The sequence below is a fragment of the Pan troglodytes genome, chromosome 22 (assembly GCF_028858775.2).
Source record: "Pan troglodytes isolate AG18354 chromosome 22, NHGRI_mPanTro3-v2.0_pri, whole genome shotgun sequence".
In the NCBI taxonomy this organism is placed as follows: Eukaryota; Metazoa; Chordata; class Mammalia; order Primates; family Hominidae; genus Pan; species Pan troglodytes.
This window is the reverse complement of record NC_072420.2, coordinates 27246990-27272573: the sequence shown is the minus strand read 5'-3', so window position 1 is coordinate 27272573 and position 25584 is coordinate 27246990. Positions and strand designations below refer to the sequence as shown.

Below are 25584 nucleotides of genomic sequence, written 5' to 3'. Positions count from 1 at the left end.
CTTGTAGTCACTATTAAAAAACCGGTTTGTGACTTTTTATTTCCACTCAAAGCATGACAAAAAGGTACAGAAAGAAAAAGAAGAAAGTCCTGTCTAAAGTAATCACCATAAGCAAGTTAAGATAATTAGCTCAGTGGGAAGTTTCAGCAAAGGTTACTTCAAAAGGGTGAACCATGCCAATGCATTATAAATGAGAGTATTGTATCTGGAAGTAATTGAAGATTTTTTAGGTTTGGAATGAGAAAAGCAGGAAAGCCTGTGTGCAGTAGCTGTATCTATTTGACTCTAGTTTATAATTCCATGTTTCATATTTTTCTTTTCAACACATTTTGATAGACTGTATTGTGTGGCAGAATGCAATCACCCATAGGGAAAGCATTCTACACTCTTGCCTTTCACTCACTCCCCCGTTGGATCAGTCATCAGGTCTTAGAGCTTAAATTTCACAGACATTCCAGGAATTCTTTTCTCCTCTCTTTCTCTACTTCCCAAGTAGAATTTTTTCATCTTTACATGCCTAGTGCTTAGTAGAGTGTCTGGCACAAAGAAGATACACCATAGCATTTGTTGAGTGGATGAGAAAATGAGAGCAAGGCAGGCCATTGCAATCTACTCAGTTCCGTGGTGGAAATTAGGACTGCCAAGCTCCAGTTTGAACTCTACCACAAAACTAGCTGGAAGAACTTTGGCAACTATTTTATTTTAGGTCCTCACATATTTGGTTTTCTTACCTTCAAAACACGTGAGTTGTGGTCAATGTACCAAAAGTACTCTCTGATTCAAAAATCTGTTACATGTAACCAAGAAATAGCATTAAGAAATTACTACTATTCTCTCTAGTGTATTATATTTATACTTTAAAAAGAAAAACAATTCTCTTTTGCTGAGTATGATCAAATTATTTCATTGTTGCCTTGTCATAGTCTTCTATGCCTGGAGATAGTTGACCTTCAAAATCTCTTTGTTTACTATCTAGTACATGGCTCTAAAATCTTTAAAGTCAAGTATTATGTATCATCCAACTTTGTATCGTAGTACCCAGAATAGTGCTAGCACGTAGTGATGCTCAATATATATATATATTTTTTTAATTTTTTGAGACAGAGTCTCACTCTGTCACCCAGGTTGGAGTGCAGTGAGGCTATCTTGGCTCACTGCAACCTCTGCCTCCCAGGTTTAAGCGATTCTCATGTCTCATCCTACCAAGTAGATGAGACTACAGGTGTGTGTCACACACCGGCTAATTTTTGTATTTTTCGTACAGGCAGGGTTTCACCATGTGACCAGGCTTGTGTTGAACTCCTGGCTCAAGGGATCAGCACTCCTCAGCCTCCTAAAGTGCTGGGATTACAGGTGTGAGCCACTGCCCCCAGCCGCTCAATATATACTTAATGAGTGAAGTCGTGAATGTCGCTATCTAGTGGTAGTCAGTTAGAATTGTAGGCAAAATGACTGAGGGATAAATCAAACATCTAAGGTGTTTTGTTTTTCAAAAACGAGTTTGTTTCTCCCTCATGTAAAGGGAACAGGAGTTGATATAGCATCTCCATGTTTTTACTGGGGATACAGTTATACCTGTTTCAGTACTACTGAGTCAATACTGCTTTTCCAAATATTGGTGTTAAACAGTTAAATGAATCACTTTCATGTACGTAGCATTAAAATGTTCTAGAAACTTCTGTAACTATGATTTACTGCATTTAGATTTTGACATATAGTATGCTGTGTTGTGCAGTCTCAAAGCTGTACTAACCAAATGATGACATTTGGTATCCACACAGTTAAATATATATCTTATATTATATATATTATACATACATAAAACAATATGTATGTGCATGTATATAAAACCTTACAGAAAACTGAAAAATCGTGTTTGATTTTTTTAATATGACCATTTTTTAATCATATGTATTTGACTCTCATTAAATCTATATTGGCACAAAATCAGGTAGGAATTTGGCACTTGTTCAGATAATTCAGTCAGTGCAAATAAATGCTAACCAGGCAGTTCTTAAAGGGTACTTTTTGTTCATCAATCAAAGCATTTACCATTGAACTCTAGTGATAAAGTGTTATTCTGTAGATCACCCTACAATCTACAACATATTCAAGAGCACTTTTTATTCTCATTTTGTATACTACTTTGACATCGAAGTAATGTATAGATTTCTTAAAGATCTCTCACTGAGCCGTAAAATTTAATTCTACGTAAGATATGAGGAACAATCCCAATTAATGAAATTGAATGCAGTCTCTTGCTTTCCTGGTTCTGAAATGCTTTTTTAGAACTTTTCTACAGGATCCCAGAGTACCTGTATGTTCCTTAAAACTGCCATTTCCACATTAAATATTTGTTTTTGTTTAAACTGTATAGCAATTTTGGCAAAGGAATTGTATTAGGTAAGATTAGGTTGGGTAGCATATCACACACACATACATTCACACTCAAACTAGAATAACAGAGACTTTAATAATTTTTTTTAAACTAGTTTGTTTCTCATGCAAAGGAAATGGGAGTTGATACAGCATCTCCATGTTGTTATTAAGGATACAAACTCCATCAAACTCATACCTCTTCCATCCCTAGGATATGGCTCTTGTCTTCATGGTCCACCTTGGAGACTAGAGCTCAGCCATCACACTCCTATTTCAGAAAGCTGAAAGGAAGGTAAGACAGAAAATGGGAGAAAAATCCCATTCCAGCCATCTTTTAAGGAGGTTTCCTGAGAATTGACACAAAATATTTTATTACAACTTATTTTCCAAAATTCAACATGTAAAAAAAAAAACAAAACAAAACACTAGCTTTAAGGCTACCTGGAAGATGTAGTACTCGCCAGGCATGGTGGCTCATGCCTGTAATCCCAGCACTTTGGGAGGCTGAGGCAGGCAGATTGCTTTACCTCAGGAGTTGGACACCAGCCTGGCAACATAGCGAAATCCTGTCTCTACAAAAATTACAAAATTAGCTGGTAATGGTGACTTGTGCCCATAGTGCCAGCTACTAGGGAGGCTGAGGTGGGAGAATCACTTGAGCCCAGAGGTTGAGACTTCAGTGAGCCACTGCACTCCAGCCTGGGTGACGCAGTTAGACCTTGTCTGGAAGGAAGGAAGGAAGGAAGGAAGGAAGGAAGGAAGGAAGGAAGTAGGGGAAGATGTAGTCTTTATTTTAGTCAACCCTCGGACTTCTTTTATCAAGGAAAATGTAGAAAATGAATATTGGGTTACACAATTGTCTCTGTCATGGGGCTTGAGTCAATAAATCACGTAAATTTATTCATTCAAAGAGATATTAGTTTCCAGTTTTATTATCATGAGGCTAACAGAAAGAAGTTATCTATAAAGCCCCAAGAAAGAGGATATATTGAGTGAAGTTATTAAGGGGAGTCACCAGAATGAAAGAAAAAAAAAGCAAAATAAACATTATTAGCATATTTGGATTTTACAGATTTTTTTTTTTTTTGCAAGTAATGTGGACTTACTGGAAAAATTACATGGATTGGTCTTCCTACCCTCCTAAGCATTTTACACTTGGAGTAGTAACAATATTTAATAACAATTTAACTATTCGATATTATGGTTTTCTTATCTGATACACGTATACATAGATGTACATGTAACCAGACTCATAGAGATAAAAATAGAAAGAGAGATAGTTCTGAGATCCTACGATTAATATAAGTAAATACTGTTAATATTGAAAATGATACTCCATTGAGTTTGTTTTTCTATTATTTTCTGTATTTATTTAAGCAACAGAGAAGAAAATGCATTATTTTTAAGTTAAGCAAGTCAAAGTGTTACTAAAATTGCCAATGATTTATAATAAAACATTGTATTCAAGGGTATTACAATATTTTAATGAATTGGCCAAAAGAATGAATTATTGAGGAAGTAGGATGATCTGATATAGAATTTTGCCAAGATTTATTCTCATGTATGTAGTCGACTTTCAGTGCTATAGTCGGAATAGGATTTTTATCATTGCTTAATTCATCTCATGTGTATCATCACAAATAAATAAGTCGACTAAATATTACCTTCTTTAACAAAAGATAAAAATGCTTTAGCTTCACATAATTTTTTTATTTTAATAAGAAATAAACCTACTTTAAGTTTATTCTTTTGAAGCTATGGTTACTTTTTCCAGAGAACTCTCTCTTCTGATACTTTTACCTTTGACTTATTTCAAAGGTAAAGGTATTTTATTTCAAACTCTTATTTCCATATGGAAGTTTATCCTAACAAAAATATTCTAGAATTTTCCCCACTTTTTGTATAGGTGTAAAATATCTGTGTGGTATCAAATATAGATATCAAATATCTGCATGGCCTTTTGAATTTTTCTACTTTATTGGGACTGCTGTTACTAAATTATTACATAGAATATTCATAAGCCCTTTGATTTATAGTTTTATAAAACGCATTTGTAAATTGGGTCGTATCCGAGAAGAAGATAAATATTACCCTGGCGTACTTTGCATATCTGCTATTTTCCTTAAATATTATTTAATATTAATAGAAAAACCACATCAAGATAACTAGTAAGCTGCTGTATAGCAGTGCTAAGCCTAAAAGTGTTACTGTAACATGGCAACATTATCAGAATCTTTTTTTACTCATGAAAAGCGATTTATGGAATAAAATATATTATCTCTGAGCTTTGTTATAAAAGACAGTTTCATATTATTTCAGCCACCATAGATACATTTAATATCTTGATTATAAAATCTCATTTTGCAAAAAAAGAAAAAAAAAATTAGCTAAATTAGAACCTAGAAACAGTCCTGCACAGGCCAACTGATTTTTGACAAAGGTGCAAAAGCAATGCGATGGGGGAATGAGGAATGCTTTTAATAAATGGTACTGAAGTAGCTGGCTATCCACAGGCAAAATAATCTATTAATAATGAACCTCAACCTAAATCTAATACCTCGTACAGAAATTAAACAAAAATAGATCATAGGTTTAAATATCAAATGTAAAACAATCAGTCTTTTAGAAAGAAACATAGGAGAAAGTCTTCAGGACCTAGGGCTTGATGAAAAGTTCCCACGTATGACCCCAAAGCAGAATCCATAAAAGAAAAAAAATGATAGATTGGACTTTATTTAAAAACTTTTGTTCTGTGAACGACCCTGTTGGGAGAATGAAAAGATGTGCTACAGACCAGTAAAAATATTCGCAAACTACATATTTTGTAAAGGACTCAAATAATTCTCAAAAACTCAACAGTAAAATAACCAAGCAATCCAATTAGAATATGGGCAAAAGACTTAGGTAGACATTTCACTGAAGAAGATGAATGGCAAATAAGCTTTCGAAAACATGTTCAACCTTGCTAGCCATTACGGGAATGCAAATTAAGGCCATGATGAAATACCACTACACTTAATGCTTTATCTGTTAAAACAGCTAAAAAACAGATTATAAAACTAGATACTGGCAAGGACGCAGAGAGGATCTCTCATACCTTGCTGGTAGGAATGTAAATAACTTGGAAGTTTCTTTAAAACTCAAACATACATTTATCGTACATCCCAGTAATTGCACTTCTGGGCATTTATTGCAGAGAAATGAATACTTATGTCCACACAAAAATCTGTACATGATTGTTTATAGCAACTTTATTTGTCAAACCAAAATGCCCTACAATAAATAATGGTTAAACAAAGTGTGTTATAGCCATATCATGGACTACTTGCTCATCTAGGAATGAACTACTGATACATGCAGAAACTGGAATGGATTCCAAAGGCATTACGCTGAGGGAAAAAAGACTATCTCCAAAACTCACATGCTGTATGATTCCATTTGTATAATCTTCTTGAAATGACTAAATTACAGAAATGGAGAACAGATTGCTGATCCCCGGGGTTATTGATGGCAGAGAGAAGGCATGTTGGATATGACCATAAAGCAAAGTAATAGCAAAAGGGAAATATTTTGTGATGATGGAATAGTTTTGTATCTTGCTTGCTGTAGTGGTTATATGACTCTGTGCATGTGTTCAAATGACATGGAACTATAAATACACCTTACAGTAATGTCAATTTCCTACTTTTCATGTTGTGCCATTGTTACTTAAGATGTAACCATCTGGGGAAACTGGGTGAAGGGTACATGAGCTCTCTCTGTACTCTTTTTACACTTCCCATGAATTTATAATTATTTTAAAATAAAAGTTTAAAAGGAGAGAGGAAAATGTGCAAAGCTTGCAAGGCGTTGTTTTAAAAAAAATACATTCCCTGAAATTTTTTCAAGGTTTTAATGATGCCAGATTTTTCAAATTAATAGCTTCTCACTTTCCAACAGTTGACTGAGCCAATTATTTATATGCAGGAAAGTTACTGTTTGTTTATTGTTTCTTTTTATTAATTACAAAGTAAATAATGCTGTAAATTTTATACTTGCCATGTCTTAAATAACTAATTTACGATTGCTAATGGGTATCAAAGGATCAAGGGCACCAACTTCATGATTTAATCAAAAAAACTAATTTAATACATTAGTTGCAACCTCATTATTGACCTCAAGAGCAGGCACTTTTGCTGGAGCTGCCAACAAGGAAACAAAATGTGACTAATTTTCTACTTTCCTCTATTTAAGAAAAGAATTAATGAATATAAATATGTCCCAATTGGATATCTTAACAGCTTCCAGAACACATAGTTTGGAAACTCTATGCCTGAATAACTGGGCCATTGATTATTTCTGGAACATAAATTAAGTCCTCCAGTTTAATCTTATTTGGACCTGAAACTTACAATAAAGGAAGTTTCCAGATTACTTTTAATTTTCTCACTTCAAATTATCTCCTTTCATAGATCTTTTTTTCTTGAAAAGATTTATTTATTAAACTACTGGACTCTGCTATTATTTAATTACTAATAGCAACACATCCAAATATGTCTCACATTCTGCCTTCTTAATAACAGTAAAAATGCCTATAGAAGTATTTTAAAGGAGTTTATTGATATTCTTAATGGCATTCTATTTTTGTATGTAGGTGGGGAAAAGTGTTAGAGAGAAAATATCCTCTGGAAAGTATAAATACAGCTTCACAATCCCTTATGTGCACTTTCAGTTTTCAGAGTTTTCTGTGGATTTCAGAATTGCAGATAAAGGTCAGTTGGTGGCCAGACTTGACCTGAACCAACCTTGGGCTTTTGTGTAGTCCCCATATAATCTAACAGCGTTAATATTCCCACCTTCGCTGTAGGAATATAAATGTTCTCAACATGCTGCCCTAGCTGCCCCTGGGAATATTTCACAATGCGTAGTGTATGTATTTTCTTTACAAAATCTGAAAATTTCTGACTATGAGACAGATCTGGCCCCAGTGGTTTGGGGTAAGAAATTATGGCCAGTCTCAGAAAAGTATAGGATAGGTGTTCAGGTACCACTGAGAATAAGGACCTATTTACCCAACAGATAAGTCCAGGAGCACAAGACTCATGACAAGAAATTTGGGAGGAGAGTCAAATGAGCACCAAACTGACCTTCCCTTTATAAATGAGGAAACTGAGGCACAGAGAGATTGAGCAACATGCCCAAGGTTCCCCAGCTATAGTTGGTACCTAGGTGATCTGCCTTCAGAGATCATGCTTTTACACCACAAAGAATGGTTTGTGAAGACTTAAACCCGTAAGCCTCCAGAGCGAAACCCAAAAGACAGCTGGCAAAGCGAAGCCAGAGACTGGGTCTCTGAGATGAAAGCGTAAGGATTTCATGAAAGTTCATATCCTTATGAGTACAATTCCAAGCTCCGGGATATTGGCAGTGAGGCTGATGCTCCCCAAGTATGAAATTGGAGAATGCTTTCATGGAGAAAAATGAATAGCCCCAAGGAAAAGATCTATGGTCTGATCTCAGTTTGTCCTGTTCTTTGGAGTTCACCTGTCAAATTCTGGCTTGCAAACTAAACTTCCAAGTAGCTACTTCAAGCTTTTTTTTTTTTTTTTTGATAGGAGAGAATTCAAGGATCACCAGACATTTGAAGAAAACATCAAATATGAATGAGATCAAAATGAACAATCAATAAAAAAGAACCCAGACAGGACGAGGAAATACAAACAGTAGAGAAAGTATCAAAGAATATATCATTGGTGCTTTCAAAGATTAACAGACTGCATCAATGGAAGAAACACAGACACTGGAAACAGGGAGGGGAGTGCAATAGAGGATGAGATAAAGCACCAGAAAATTAAAAATAAGATAACTGTAATTTAAAGTTCAGTACAACTTTGGAAGATAAAGTCAATGAAATTCTCCAGACAGTAGTTTTTTAAAAAGGATTTTTAAAAAGAGTTAGAGAATCGATCCAGAAAGTTCAAAAGCTTATTTCAGAATGAGTTTCCAGAAAGAAGAATACAGAAAATAGTGAAGAAAAAATTAACATTGTATGGAGAAGTTTCAACAACTGAAGGACGTGAGTCTCTGAACATAAAGAATCAAAAGGACCTGGAAAATATATATATTTTAAACCCAGGCACATTATGAAATTTTAGAATACCAAGAGTAAAAAGAAAATGCAAAGAACTTCCAGAAAGAAAGAAAAGAAAAAACGGTATCACACAAAGGAAAGTAATTATAATGCCATGGGAATTCTTTACAGCAGCTCCAAATTCTAGAAGACAATGAGCAATGCCCTCATATTTCTAAGAAATAATGTCTTGCAGTTTAGAATTTCATGCATAGATGAATTATCAATCACGTAAGAGTGAAGCATTAAGTCATTTTCAGGCATTCAAAGACTTGAAAAATCTACTTTCCTTTGAGTCCATTTTTAAGAAGCCATTCAGGAACGTGCTTCAACAAACAATGCAGTTCACCAAGAATTAGCAAGAATTGGGTCCAGAAACTAAATGTGAGGACCACCAAACAGGGCTCAAGGGGAACAGTTCCAGGTTCGGAACAACCAGTAGTCTTAGTTGCTGTAAGAAGGAAATCATCAGGGGAGCAGAACAGAACTGATAAGCTATTTTACTATGTTTGAGTATGAAAAAGCTACTGATAATGTGGGAAAGATTTCTAGGAATTTTTGCAAGGAGCAGATATCAATATGTATATGGAAAAATAAAAATTCATGGAAATTGTTTAAAAATAGTAAGTTGTAAAATAAATGCGATAATAATTTGTAAAAGTTAACTATGGTACATTGCTTGGCTCAGCAGATAGCAAAGTTATGGCAATGTAAATACTGAAGACTGATTTAACCAAGGATAAAGCCTGTCTGAGAGATCTCCATTCCCAAATACTATAAGAGGAGCCAATAAATAATGTGTAAAAACAAAAAATATAAAATAATGTAATAATAATATTGAGAAATAGGAGAAAGGGCATTAGAAAAAATAACTGAAAGGGTTGAAGTGGTTGCTTTTGTGGAATATGCAAATGAGAAAGTGAATATTTTTATTTTTCACATTTACAAGATCATCACTGTAGATAATAAAAAACTTGATACATAGAAATGCAGTTTTACCTCATGGCAATTATTCTGTTATTCCTGGTAGTATCCTGTTAATACTTGCTTTTCCATTCAATACTAATTACTATCAATACTAATTACTAGTATTCAATACTAGTAAGTATTGAAAATACTAATTAATTGAATTAGTATTCAATTAATACTAATTCATTCCCAGAGGAAAATGAAGCATTCTACCATAAAGACACATGCATGCAAATGTTCATTGCAGCACTGTTCACAATAGAAAAGACATGGAATCAACCTAAATGCCCATCATTAACAGACTGGATAAAGAAAATGTAGTACATATACACCATGGAATATTATGCAGCCATAAAAAAGAACAAGATCATGTCTTTTGCAGGCACGTGGATGGTGCTGGAAGCTAACACTAATTAACTGAATGAATACAAATTATTATCAATAGTAATAGTATTACTATTAAGTTAACCATGTATCATAAACATTTCACTTCAAACCATGTGGATCTCTTGACCCTTTTTAATCAATATGTAAGATTCCTTTTCTGACGAATTTTTTTCTGTCAGTCCTCTTTTTACGGACATTAGGATGTTTCTCCTATTTTGCTATTAGCCACAACACTGTGATGAACATCCTTGTTATAGTATTTATGCTTATGTGCTACATTTCCTTAGGGAGCATTGCTAAAAATGATGCTTCTTGGTCAAAATTTATATTTTGATAAAGATTTCCCCATTGCTTTTCAAAATAACAGAAAAATGTAGTTACCTACAAATTATATTCCACACAAACAATCATAATGTTGACTCTTTTCTGCTATTCGGCTTTTTTTTCTATTTACGGTTTTGTTGCATGAGCTAAAACTTTCTGGGGGAAAGAAACCATTAACATTAGTAGAAATCGAAGTTTTACTTACGTTCTTCCTGAATTAATGGGATACTTATTTGTCATAACAGTTCTCTGGGTAGTTTAAAAATATGAAGTTTGGTTTGGTTTTCTTTTATTAAGAAACAAATATTCTTGTTCTATGAAGAGTGTTAATCAGGAATGAGTGTTAAATTTCACTTAATATTCTGACATCTACCAAGTTGTTTTCATTAAACACATACATGCTATGCCCAACAGATAAATTCTTTGCTGTTTAGATACACAGCAGAATGGTTTTTTAAATTATTACTTTGGAGAGCATATCTAGAGAATTGTGCTTTGTATCAAAACATGAATTTTAAGAACTGGAATCTGAATGATGAATTGGTCAACGGTGCTAGAAGAGGATTTTTATAACTTTTTCATATCTATTGAAATACAGACTATTTGCTTTATCAATTCAGGGAACTTATGGGTTTTAAAAAAAAAGAAAAGAAAAGAAAAACACACACACATTATCCTTAAGAACATTTGTAAGAAAACACTTGTCCTATAATCATGGAGCTCTACTAGAAAGTCTAAAGAATGCTTACAAGTCTTTTGAGTAAACTTACTTGTTTTTCCTTTTAGGGGCACTGCAATTGCGGGCATTGTTTTTGGAATAGTATTTATCATGGGGGTCATTGCTGGGATTGCCATATGCATCTGCATGTGCATGAAGAACCACAGGGCGACCCGCGTGGGCATCCTCAGGACGACTCGCATCAACACCGTCTCCTCCTATCCTGGTGAGCAAAACTGTTGACTCTCGAAGGCTCAGATTTGCTAGTTATCCTCTGCTCCTCACAGAGAAAAGGAAACATTCTAGATGGTCAATGAAACCACCTTCAATTTCATAGAGTATTTCTAGGTACATGTAGATTGAAGTTCTAGCTGAATCAAGATTGCTTAGATCCAAGTAATACAATCCAATTCTTTTTTTTTGAAGGTATTCATATTTTTAATGTCTGTTTCATTGACTACAATTGCCAGTCAGCCAGAATTAAGACAAATAAGCAATTCACACCCACTGTGTCTACCTGCTAGTGAGTACTGACAAGTAATTATAAAGTATAATGTATGTCTCAATAAACTGGCATCTGATCCAATAGATATATATGTCTTGAGAAAAAGCCTTCAAGAAAATTTTCATATATCTTCATTAGGTCGAGAGAACAGCTTTAAACACAATATTAAAATTCTCAACAGGCCAGGCACAGTGGCTCACGCCTGTAATCCCAACATTTTGGTAGGCCAAGGTGGGTGGATCACTTGAGGGCAAGGGTTCATGACTAGCCTGGCCAACTTGGAGAAACTCAGTATCTACTAAAAATACAAAAGAAAAAAAAATTTTCAACAAAGAGCAAGGGCAATATATTAATAATTTGACAAATATTTATTGAGAATATGCTAGAAGTTCCATGTATTAAAATATATTGAGTACATGTGACTTCATAAACAAAATACTGCATTTTGCATTAGAGGATTTCAATAATGCTTTCTAAGTCAATCTGTGCATGTACAATTTGACATATAAAAAGCAGGCAAGTTCTAAATTTAACACACCCTTAGGAAGTTAATTTCCCATCCGTACTCATGTCTTTTCTTTCTCTGTCTCTACAGGAAAAGAGCAGGGTACCTTCTACATGCAACTGTGCTTTGTATTTGTATTAATTCCCTGTTCTGTCCTTCCTCTATCTTTTTTTTTTTTCCTCTATCATCTTCAACTTGAGGGAGCAAATTTCAGATCAATAAGGGTATGATAATTCCTCTTGTTCCTCTTTGGCCAGTTCTTCTTCTATAATATTTTCATACTGGAGTACCTGAAGGCTCAGTCTTGTCTTTTCTTCCATATTGTATCTACACTTACTTCTTTGCTTGTATTAAGAGTATTACAACCTCAGGGTGGTAAGTGCCATTTATATGCTAATGCCTCCCATGTATCTCCAGTCCAAACCAATTCATTTTATCCCAGTGCCTATTGAACATCTCCACTTGAGTGTCTCATAAATATCCCAAATTTGACATGTCTAACCTTGGATTTCTGATCCAACTGTTGGATTTCCCCCAAAACCCCTGTCCACTCACAGCCTTTACCATTTCTCTTGATGGTATCTCTATCCTAGTTGCTCAGGCCAGAAACCATGCACTCTACCAGGAAAACTTCTTGGCTCTACCTTCAAAATATATACAGTATTTTGACTACTTCTCACAGTGAGAAGTAGATATTGTTACTCCCCTAGTGGGAGAACTTCATCAGCTCTCACTTCCTTTACTCTAATAACATCCTGGCTGGTCTCCCAGCATCCACCCTTTGCCCCCTGGGGTCTATTCTCAACCCGGTAGCCAGAGTGAACCTTTTAAAGTAGATGTCAGATCGTATTACTCCTGTGCTCAGAATCTTCCAGCGGTTCCCCATTTCCCGCAGAGGAGGCACTAAAGCATGTGGTTCTTCATTTTATCCAAAGTAAAAGGCAGATTCTTTACTGAGGCCTTCAAGGTACTGCATGAATTGGCTGCTCTTTTTATTTCCCAGGCCTCCTTTTTTTCTACTCTCTCCCTGGCCACTCTGTCTCCAGTCACGTTTTTTTCCCTTGCTGTTCCATGAACTCACAAGGCCACACTTCCACCATAGGGCTTTGCCTAGAATACTGACTCCCTCACTACATTTAAGTCTTTAATCAAAGGTCACCTCCTGAATGAAGTCTGCCCTGATTTAATACACCCTATTTAAGATTGTAATGTGTCCCTTCTGACAGCATCCCAATTCTCTTTGTGCTGCTCTGCTTTTTAGCCAGAGTGCTTTTAATCTTCTAAGATATCGTCTAGGTTAGCTAATCATTATGTTGATTGTTTATTGTTCATTTCCTCTTCCTAGAATATGAACTCCATGAGGCAGAGATCTTGGTCTATTTTGTTCAACACTCTATTCCAAGCATGTAAGACCAGGCCTGGTACATAATGGGCACTCAGCTGAATGAATGATGAACACAACTCATGAAAAGACCTGAATTAATCATATATCAATACCCTAGGGAATTGACTTTAAGTTTCACCCTAGAATGTACTCACTACAAAAGTAACATGCAATTTCAAATATTCCCAACTTGCAAGAATATTGGTAGGGTTACTGTAAAGATGTTGGAATATAAGGAAAAAAATAGATGGAATTATTTTTATTATTATTTATACCTCTGAATTTTTTCCCTTGGTCAAACCATAACCCAAGAGAAAAACAGAAGAAAGTCAAGCAAAGACATTAATTGTAGAGAAGGTATGAAGAATTGCTTTGCAGATAACGTTCTAGATACTCATTAGCTTGATCAAAAAAGTTTAATTGAAAGTAATGTTTAAATATTTTTATAAAATGTTCAATATTTTATTTTACCCTTCTGTAAGTTCAAACTTTGAATAAAGTTAGAAAATACTAAATGTCACGATAGTAATGTAAGGTCACATGTTTTCTTGGGTTTGAAATTTCAATTAGCAGACGGAAACATGTTTTTAAAACTTTATAGTAGCATCATTTATACTTTCAGGTCACAGGAATGTGTTGCATTTTTATTAAATGCATTGTTCTCAGAACTGAATAATGGAAGAAACATAATGAACCTCATGCTGAAAACATTTTTACTGCAAAAAAGACTAGGTCTTCGAAAACATAATGTGCATGATTACTTCTCATTTCCTTCTCAAAGTCGCTAATTAAGATTTTACTTAAAGGTTTAGGAAGCAACACATAATAGTATTGAATACTTTTCAAAATCTTTCATCTATGGAAACACAAAATGCTTTTACCCTCACTAATTAATTAACCCTATGATAATTGAGATAACAACCCAACTTATTGTATAGTCCTACAGCCCACAGATCAGATAAATGCAGAGAGCATAATTTAGCAAAGGTGAAAGTGTACAGTGGGGAGCCCTAGAGTGAACATTATTACTCTACACAAGGTGAAAACAGTGTCATTCAGCTGTCATACCTGACCCTATGTTGGACAGTGACCTTCCAAAAGTTTTTCATTCTTGCCATATTGGGTAGAATGAACAGACGTCCTCTTTAATTGCAATTATTTTTTAAATTGTCCACATGAAGGCAAGAATTTTCAAGTTTTACATTTCCACTACTTTTCAGAACTTCAGTGCTAACAAAGGAAAGTGATCATATTAACCTTTTTTTTTTTTAAAGCAGGTTTGGGATATACACATCTGAAAGAAAATAATATAGTAAAACTGTAACAAAAGGCTTGCCAAAGATATAAAAGTCAAATACTAACAAAAGGAAAGCAAGAGATTTCAGTGCCATCAAGAAAAATGAGATTTGACGTATATTATTGAGTCCTGCGAAATGATTTATAGATAGATAGATAGATAGATAATAGAAGATAGATAGATAGATAATAGAAGATAGATAGATAGATAGATAGATAGATAGATAGATAGATAGATAGATAGGATAGACAAACAATTGAAGAGGGGAATGGGGCTCTTCCTAACAGAAGAATGTCAAAGAATAAATGTAGAAGAGAGTTATAGAATTGAAAAGAATTATTTTAAGACCATCATAAAGAAAGAGTTAGCCAAAAATCATCAACAGATGCTAAATCTAGAGGAGAATGTGCTGAGAAGGATATTTGCAGGTCTTAAAGTGTCCACCAGATTTCTTGTCAGTTATCAGGTGAAAAATAGTAACTTTACGGTTGCTAAAGGACAGATAAAGATCATGGACCTTTGAGTGTGCTACTCTGAGGACAGCACAATTTCATGTATGTAGGTCCCACCTGGAAGATCACAGCCTAAATCTTAGCATGAGAAAATATCTGACAAACCCAAGTTGAGGAACATTCAATAAAACAACTGGCCTGTAGTCTTTCAAGTCTCTTGGAAATACTTCATTAAGAAATAAATACCCCATTTGCATCACTGAATTCACACATGACAGAAACCTTATTAGTATGTGCACTGACATGAGAAGACTTCTGAGTACTCATCAAACCTTTTTAGAGATCACAAGCTCATGTTCACACTAAAGAAAACTTCTGTGTTTGTACTGAATATTAAAAACAATCTTCATCAGATGTGTAACTTCTTTACACATCAAAAATTCATACTGGAAAGATTCTCTATAATAATATTGTGACTATGAAAATGCCTTCACCTGGAAGACACTGGAAGGAAACAAAATGGATACATTAATGTCGTCAAGCCTTCGCCCAGGCAGACGTTTTTAGTACAAATCAGAGAATTCAAACATGAACTGAGAAAACCTTCTTTGATGTCATATTAACTGTGGTTACAGAATTAATGCTACAGACAAAATTTATGGGTATGATGAAGTAGAGCTAGCAAGTACAAAATTTTGCTATAAAATGGGTAGAGAAAACTGAGATGGACATGAAGTCAAGAGGTTTTGTTGTTGTTGTTGTTGTTGTTGTTGTTTTTCTTACTGAGAAATCCAGATGGTAGTGCCTTGTATTTTGCTAGTACACTGATGGTAAACATAAAGAGGGAAACTGATGAATACAGAAGATAGAAGGAATTGTTGGAAATCAGTGTCCTTAAGTCTGAGGAAGAAAGGAATTTGGTACACAAGTATAGGGGCTAGCCTTTGATGGGATCAGAGACAATTCATTATGTACAGCACGATCAGAGACAATTTATTTATGTACAGCATATGTAAGGCAATAAGTACATAAACACAGTTTCAATGAGTTGTAGACTTGGTGGTCAAAGGATGTTCTTTTTTGCTCGTGCCAATTTTCTCAGTGAAATAAGAAGCAAGTCTTCTGCTGAGAGTGAAAAAAACTGAGGAGGTATTTGAGGTTAAGAAGAAAAAAAAGCATGAAACAGGAATCTCAGAAAATGAAGAGTGTGAAATGTCTAAAGAAATGTATGGCTTCTGAGCAAGGCCAAAGACCGCAACACTTATGAAAATGGTCATTTACTCAAAGTGAAATCATTCAGCATCATTGTGCATTTTTCTTTAGTCACATTAAGCTCCTAGATATTGATCCAGGATAACCAAAGTGTTGGGTTTAATAAGGGTTGGGGTTCTGCCAGGCAATGGAGAAGGAGATAAGAACATTGACAATAGGTGCAAAAGAGTAATTTTAGTGATGGCCCATAAATCAGTGCTGAATAACAAAGGACACCATGACAGGAAAGAGGTGACATCAGTTTGAATTCCTTTAAAATGGCCATTAGTAAATTGGAAATCCAGGTGAGGTCCAAGATGCGGTGGAATGAGTATTCTAGAAAGATACTAAAGGGTGGTGGTCAGATTTATAATTAAGATTTACAAAATAGCACTATTATTGCCAACAACAAGGGTGAAGAGACTTTTGAAGGAAAAATAGTCAAGGGACTTGAGAGGCAGGGTTAGGTGGATGTTGAAATCACAAGAATGATAAGAGAAGTTGTGGAGGAAAGAGAGACCATGGGCCAGATGTTAAGTCTTCAGTGAATGAAAGTTTGGGGTAGGACAGACCACATATATTGATAACAAGAAGGAGTAGAAAGTAGTATAAGATCACCCCCAGCTACTACTGAGGCTAAGGCAGGAAGATCTCAAGTTTGATCCTGGCTTGGGCAAAATAGCAAGGCACCTACTCCGTTAAAAAAAAAAAAAAAAAAAAAAAAGCATGGTATATGCTTCTTTTTTCATGGCATATGTGCTAGAAAAGAACACATGGTAGGCTGGGCATGGTGGCTCACACCTGTAATCCCAGCACTTTGGGAGGCCGAGGTGGGAGGATCGTGAGGTCAGAAGTTCGAGACCAGCCTGACCAACATGGTGAAACCCCGTCTCTACTAAAAATACAAAAATTAGCCGGGTATGGTGGTGGGCGCCTGTAGGCCTGTCGTCCCAGCTACTCAGGAGGCTGAGGCAGGAGAATCACTTGCACCCGGGAGGTGGAGGTTACATTGAGGCAAGATCGCACCATTGCACTCCAGCCTGGGCAACAGAGCAAGACTCCATCTCAAAAAACAACAACAACAACAACAACAACAACAACAAAAACCCAACATGGCATGTATGCTACAAAAGGTTTCAAAGAATAAGAATAGATAATAGCTTGAAAAGTGGCTATGAAGATTATGAACAGCCTGAGCACCTCCTGGCCCTATAGGTGGTAGGACGTGGAAGAAAAAGAATAGCTGTGCTTTGGTAGTGCTGCTGAGGAAGCCGTGCTCTCCTGGAAAATCAGATTTTAATTAGAGTAAAAAGGTGATGTGAATGTTCCTTTCCACTTCCTGAGTTAACCATCTCATGCATTCTTCTTTCATCTCAAAACTCAAAAATCCCCTCAGCCTTCTCACTCTCAGCAGGTGATTTCTCAACAGATGTCATTTCTCGAGAAAACAGACAGGGTCAGAGGAGAACTTTCATTCTGAAAGCAGGAGTTGCATGGTGGAGGCAGGGAAAGAGGGTGAGGTGACAGACTGTGTTCCACTGAGCACAGTGAAGGGGGTGGGGAACTTTTGGAAAATTAATAAATCGATGTGCAAAGCCTTCCAGAATTAAAGGTCTACAATAAGGAAACCTGTCTTTCTCATGGTGACAGAGGGACGTGAGGCTTGATGGAATTTGTCTTGATGCTATCTGAGTGGAAGGGGAACAATAGGTTATACTATATCTTTGCATGTTAGGCCATTGTAGAGGATAAATGGGCAGTATTGAGTTTATGTGGCTGGGGATGGGGGTAATGGAGGTCTTGCCAGGAGCTGTGTGGGCCTTTATTTAAATCCTCTGTTCTGGGTGGGGTTAAGGAAAATTGTGAGTAGTGGGGTTTGGGGGAGAGTAGATGAGAAGGTTTGCAATAAGCAATTGTCTTTAAATATAAGGCATGAGATTCATCAGTTCTACCAGGTATCAAAACTATTTAAAATCAGTAATAATTAAATTGAGGTATGTCTGGTACAAAAAGATACACCTTGGTCATTGGAATAGAACAGGTATATTAGAATTTTATATACTGTAAAGGAGACATAGCAAAAGGATATAAAAATTGAGGATTATTTAATAAGCCACATTTAGATAATTTGGCCTAACCAATATTTAAAACTTAGAAAAAATAAATTTTGATGCAAAAATATACCAAATAAAATAACACATGTAGAGAAGCATTAAATATATAAATTTAAACGGGTAAACTCAGAAATAGGATAGTTATGTATCAACTATCTGAAAAAGAAGACTACTTTTTAAACTTGGAAATAACACAGAAGGGATTTTTTAAATGAATAACTATATTTTATTATGGTTTTAAACTTCAGAATGTCAGTAAGGTAAAAATTATATAATAAACCATTTTGACAAAGAGTTTTTATTAAAAGATATATAATTTTGTGTACTTTTTTATATCTTACTTATATCTTCATTGAAATTAAGATCCTCATTTAGAAACTATCACCAGTCCAGAGCAACAACAAAAAATTCACTCAACATGAATAACAAACAGTGGACAAGATGTAAAACAGTGTCAAATCTAGCTGTTATCAAAAGAAATGATCAAGTAAAATAAAGACCTAAATTTTTCACTTAATTTACTAAAATATTAAATGATAATGTACTTGTATACCCTTACAAGATGAAATAATTATTTTTGAAAGTAGTTTTATAATGTATTCTAAGCAATAAAATGTATGTGTTATTTAAGCCAGCTAATTAATTCCTGGAATTTTATTCTAAAAAAAAAACAAAATAATTAAAAAGTCTATGTGTAAGAAGATATTCATCATTACATTAATTATAATAAAAAATTAACCTCAAAATAGTGAAGAGTGGATGGAATAACCGCTAAGGCAGCCATTAATAAAACTTATGAAGAATATGCAGCAGAATGAAAAGACTTGCGTTGTAATACAAAGTGAAAAAGGATAGGCCATACTCTGTGACTGCAAGGATGCAACTACACACAAATGACTAAGAGACAGTATATAAAGATATTATTTGTTAAATTGGGGTGACAAAATTATGGATGATTTTCTTCTGTTTCTAAATGTTCTGAAATAATTGTGAAGAGTTTGGGTAACCCCACGCATCTTCCCAGCACATTAGCTTTAGAAATATTGGCCTGAGTGGGTAGAAAACATTACATTTCTTCTCCGAATTTCATGGTATTGCTAAATGTTTTAATATTGTAGACAGCTATATCAGATGTTGAGGATAAATGGCCTATTTACCCTACTTAAATAGGAGATTAGAATATTGGTTATGAAAGGATTTCAAAGGCACGTATCTCCACCTGCATACATACAACTTTTAAGTATGATTTCACCTGTAAAAAAAGAACAAAACTGCTTAGGATGAATCAGGAATTCTAAAATTGATACTTGAAAAGTTTACTTCCAGTGAAACTTTATTATGTGCAAGAAAGAAAGATAATACAGCCCACAATTATACAAATATTATTTCAAATGTCTTCCAGTGGCTGATATTATAAAAGATGTGCCATGTTTATATCTTGATGCGTAGTCCTCAAAATACCACTCTTTAACATTATATCAGAACTTTACCAAAATTCAAAGGTTGTATGAATGAAAGACCACTGTCATATCTTAGATTTTCATGTTCAACATGCAGCTGCATAAACCATAGGGATTCTTGCTGAAATGTCCTTCAGCAGTTTTTATGCAGATGGCAGAATATAAACGCTTTGTTACAGACGCATAAACACATGCCATGGCTTCATGACAAGAGAATGATGTAGAGTCAATCTGCAGAATCAGCTGGTGTATGCTCCTCAAGTGGGAGGCAGGGAAAAGCTTTGGCAGAAAAACAGCGTAGAACCACATGCTTATAAGAAACAGTTCAATGGGTTTCCTGCTGCATGGAGGCTGCAGTGTTTCATTCTTGGCTTGGGTGAAGTTTATTATAAATCTCTTTGTCTCAGTGCTCCTAGATATAATGAAGTCGAGGCGTGGGCATAATGCAGAGGGAATGTGTATTTAGACTCCACAGGACTTACTCCATTTTTTTGCAGGAAACAGAGCTTGGAGTAGCCCAGCCTCCAAGGGTCTGAGGGAGCACTGGGGAAACTGTATATATGCATCCTCGCTGATGTATTTACAGAGCTGTGTTCTCGGCTGAACGCCCTCAGCCTGCCCAGCGCACTAGAGACTTGCAAGACTTTTGCTCCACCAAGGAGTGCTCAGGGGACATCCCACTCAGTTCTGTGGCTCCTTCTTCCTCTTCTCTTTAGTGGCTCAATTCTGCTTCCTCACATCCTCCAAGTACAGGGCAATCAGTCAGTGGTTCAAATCGTCAAGCTCTTGGTAAAGATAGGCAAACTAAAAAGATCCAGGAGAAAATTGTATTAGTCCATTCTCACACTGCTATAAAGACATACCCGAGTCTGGGTAATTTATGGAGAAAAGAGGTTTAACTGACTCACAGTACCACTGGATGTACAGGAAGCATGGCTGGCGAGTCCTCAGGAAATTTACAATCATGGTGGAAGGGGAAGGGGAAGCAAGCACATCTTCACGTGGCCAGCACAAGACAGAAAGAAGAGGGAAGTGCTACACACTTTGAAACAACCAGATCTTGTAAAAACTTCATGAGAACAGCAAGGGGGAAATCCACCCCCATGATCCAATCACCTCCCACCAAGTCCCTCCCCCAACATTGGGAATTACAAAATGGCATGACATTTGGGTGGGGACACAGAGCCAAACCATATCAAAAACATAGTTTTTGTCTGCATATCAGTGGAAGCCCTATGTATGTCTATGTCTGTTTATCAGAACACTGTCAAATTCTTATTAGAAAGAGTAGAAATTAAGGTTCGCTTGCAAAAGCAATTGCAGTTTTTGCAATTACTTTAATGGCAAAAACTGCAATTACTTTTGCATCAACCTAATAGAAGACATTTAGAAAAGTTTGTTGAAATGTTGTCTGTTCCTTTCTGCCATTCTAGTATTAAGAGCATGCCCACTTATTTGCATTATTATGACACTGGTCTTGTGATTTGGGTTACATTCACAATAGGCAATTAAGGCATGTCAGTTTCCAAGCAGCATCAGGATCCTGATGATGATTCAGCTACTGGCAGTTCATCAGATTGGTTGCTGAGGGAGTTGCTCAGATGTTGCAAAATGATTCAGTTCTTGGAAACGTGGATAAATTTCAGCTCAAGGAGTACTTCTTTTTCAACACTAGAGAAAGGAACTGAGACCACTACAAAATAGACTTTTATGTATAGTCATCATAAAGTATATTAAAAGGTAGAACAGAGGATACTAGAGGCTGGGAAGGGTAGGAAAAAGGATGGATAGGGAGAAATTTATTAAAGGATATAAAATTACAGCTAGATAGGAGGAATAAGTTCCAGTGTTCTATACCACTGGATGACTATAGTCAACAATAATATATAGTTTCAAATGGGTAGAAGGAGGATACTAAATGTTCCCAGCATAAAGAAATGATAAATGTTTGAGGTGATGGGTATGCCAGTTACCCTGATTTGATTATTATACATTATGCATATCAAAACATCACTCTGTACCCCATGAATATGTACAATTATTATTTGTCAATTCAAAAAAATAAAATAATTTAAAATTTAAAAACTTTCTTAAAACACTGACATATGGTACAGTAACAAAATAAAGAAAATTTTTCATATAAGATTCAGAAAATTAAATGTTTCATCTTCATTTCCTAACCTACTTGTCCTCCTTTTTTGTCTTCTTCATATTTCTGTAATGGTTCCACCCCCCTCCAATTATAGGAGTCCTGTACTTGGTACCTAATACCTCAGCCCCTTCTTTCACTTTCTCCTCTCTTTCTCCACACACCCAGTCGTCACCTAAAGACGTGGCTGCTCAAGGACTGCTAGGATGTTTTTCCCTCACTGTCAGGAGTCCCTTATCATCCCTCACATATGCCATTACATTGTTGCAGCTTTTCTTTTATCTACCTCTGCCTCTGTTGACTGCTGAGAGTGGTTTTCTCAAAGCATATTCACTACCATGTTCAAAGAATCTCTGATGGCTACATGTTATACATTCTACATTGCATTCAGAGCCCACCATGGTGATGTAACCGGACTCCTCATTGTCTTTTCCCATTCTCCCTTTCATGTACTTTTTGCTTGAGATGAAGGGCTCTCCCGCTTCAGTGCTTTTGATCAACCTGAATTGTCCCTCAGCTTCTCTTTCTGCCACTTCAGCATCATATTTTCAAGAAACTTTCTCTAAACAACCAGTTCTTAACACTTTAACCCATGATACCACATTTTAGAGCACTTACCCTTTCATACATATGTGGTCTTGACCTAATAAAACTAAGATTTTTGCAGCCACAGTTTATGTCCCCTCCCAAAGTATCTAGCCCAGTGGCTTCAACACAGTAGAAATGCAAATATTTGCTAACTCCTTGATGTTCTCTTCCCCTTCTTTTTCAGCAGGACCACCACCCTACGGTCACGACCACGAGATGGAATACTGTGCAGACTTGCCTCCTCCATACTCCCCCACCCCACAGGGTTCAGCACAGCGTTCTCCACCCCCTCCTTATCCTGGAAACGCAAGGAAATAATCTATCTCCCAGAACAGAACATGTGCCAATGGGTGATCTTGCCTGGAATAAAATGCCTCTACTCAGAAACAGGCAGGAAAGAATTGCTCCAAGGAATACTTTTTGGGGTCAGATAATGTGTCAGGTGGAATATCCCTGCTAGGAGATATAGGATTTCTACTCTGCTCAAAGCTGACCCCATCTGGAGTATTAATGTTTGGTTCTATGGAACCACATTTTAAGAGATCTGCTGATCCACCTAAGCACATTCAGGGAAGAGTAATGTAATTGACAAAATATCTGATAATCATGTTGTTTAAGGGCTAGATGAAGAAAGTTTCAGTGTTGATCCTGGAAAAAAAGAAGATCTAAGTAGGATGGGAGAATGATTTGGCCCACACAAGGAAGCAACTTTATTCTATATAGCTTTAAAAGTCAGAACTAGAATTGTTCATTCTTTCATTCATCAATAAATGTATTTTGAGTGCCTAAGAGTTTACTATGTGCCTAGCACTGTTTGAGGTCCTGATGGAAGTTACAGGACGGGTACTCTGGTTTTAGTACAAGAAAGAGCAATGACTACATTGCTTTGTGAAGCTCTTGGTAGAGACACGCTCCAGAAGGGATAACAAAATCAAATAGTAGATGGGTTTATTGGGCCTCAGAAGTTCTGCTCGTATTTTAGGTGGGTGTGAAGTGAATTTCTATATGTCCAGGAGTGAATACAACAGAAAGAGTTGGATCTTATTTATTTAATTAGGGAGTTAAAACAAGACCAAAAAGACTCAACAGCCGCTTGAAGCCAAGAACTCTTCAATGCCAGCTACTGCCACCTAAAAATCATCTGGCTTTATAGTGGATCAGAATAAAGGTTATTCTAACTGTGGGGAGAAAAAAAAAATTGTATCAAGTTCCACAGGTAGCAGACACTTCACTTCCAAGTAAAAGATGAGAAATCAATTATTCCCACAGGATTTTAGGTCAGGGAGCAAAAATCTCAGAACTTGACCATGAAGATACACAACAGACTTGCAAAAATAAAGTGGGAAATGAAGTTCAGATTCCCTTCTGTGGAATTCCTTAAAACTATTATTTTTTTCTTCTTCGTAAAATTTTGATAATCTGTTCTCTTAAAAAAGTTAATGACACAATTAAGATACTGACATCAAATTGTTGCCTTTTACCAAAATGCAAATTTTATGAAGTGCCTACCTTTATATGTATAAAGCATTTAATAAATAATTCTAATGTGCCATATTTTGCTGTGAGTGACCTTAACATTTATATTTTTATATGAATTGTTTCATGTATTTATAAAAATTGTATATTGAACATTGGAAATAGATGATTAGATTTTTGTGTCATTTTACAATTAAATCTAAAATGCTTAATCCAATATCATCATCAAAATTCAGTGAAATCCCAAAACAGTGCCAAGAATTTTGCTGAATGAAACAATCAAACGAAGCATTTTAAGGTGTAAGTTATAGTACCTGTACTTGCAGATAAGAAGCTTACTATATCATTATTATAAGTAGCATATATTACTTTCAAATACCTATATTAGAAAGATATTGATCTGACTGAAATATAACCTACCTGCCAGTAAGGTCCAAAGGCTGAATTTGTTTTGAATGACTTCCTTGATTTTTAAGCACTGATGATTTTCTTATATATGAGGATGCAAAGCATTCAAGAGTTTCAGCCTGTTCTGGTGAGGGGCTCCCTGACTTACATAAAGTTTTCAGCGCAATTTTAATAGTACATATGCTTTAATTTATTTTTCTTCTGCGTGTGGTCAGACCCAATTACACTGCGGCTAAGACTCTCAAAGTGCCAGGGTTTCTGTGATGATTCTGAGAATGCTGAATACAAATATACCTTATATTCTTTAAGGAAAATGGAAAGGAAAGATCAGCAGAAATAGGGTTTTCTCATCTTCACCATCAATAAACATTTATTGCATACCTCCTATATTCTGCAAATTTTCCCCAAATAGAAGCCAGTTCAGTCCACACCATCTCTTCTTTGAGTTGTTTATGGCCTCCCTTGAGGCATTTTACAAACCCATAAGCTTACAATAGATGAGTATTTTTACTATTTGTATTAAGTGTCATAATAGCATAAATGTGCACATTACCAGTATAGACTGTTGGAGTTCACTGATTGTTTTCATAGATGATGCTTCTTGGGAAAAATAGTATAGGATGTGAAAGTTTTGAATTACGGTTATTTAAAAACTAACATTTGCTATGGCCAAAGTGTTTACAATAAGCAATAAAGTGAAAGAACCTATTATAACACAGATTATATTTTCATTGTCTTCTGTCCATTTTTTTCACCCTCTATTTCTGCTGACTTTGCTTCATTCTTCTGTGCAGGAAACACAGGGCTGGAGCCAGACAGACTTTATTTTGAATCCTGTCTCCTGCCTGTGTGATTTGAAGCAGGCTACTTCATCTCTGAGATTCAACTTTCTGCTCTGGAAAATGTAAATAATATTATCAGTCTCATCGCGTTCTGCAAAAACTGGATGAATATATACAAAACTCTAAGTATAGTGCCTGGCACATAGAAAATGTCCAATAAATATTAGCCCAAAATAAATTAACAAAACAACAATATAATGAGAACAACCTCTAGAACTATATTATCCAACACAGCAATCATCAGCTACATATGGTCATTTAAGTTTA

At 35.6% G+C, this 25584-nt stretch overlaps 1 protein-coding gene across 2 annotated transcripts in view; it reads left to right on the top strand.

The window, feature by feature from the left end:
- Window positions 1–25200, top strand: part of CYYR1 (cysteine and tyrosine rich 1) — a 107408-nt gene extending 82208 nt beyond the window's left edge. The window contains exons 3-4 of one of the 2 annotated variants that reach the window (XM_001158941.7): window positions 10955–11112; window positions 22779–25200. In XM_001158941.7, the coding sequence (XP_001158941.3) occupies window positions 10955–11112; window positions 22779–22909 (289 nt within the window). In that variant the 3' untranslated portion in view covers window positions 22910–25200. Of the gene's footprint in view, window positions 1–10954; window positions 11113–22775 lie in introns of both variants that reach the window. The other variant, XM_009447725.5, reaches the window with a different exon arrangement.
- Window positions 25201–25584: the final 384 nt, after the last annotated feature.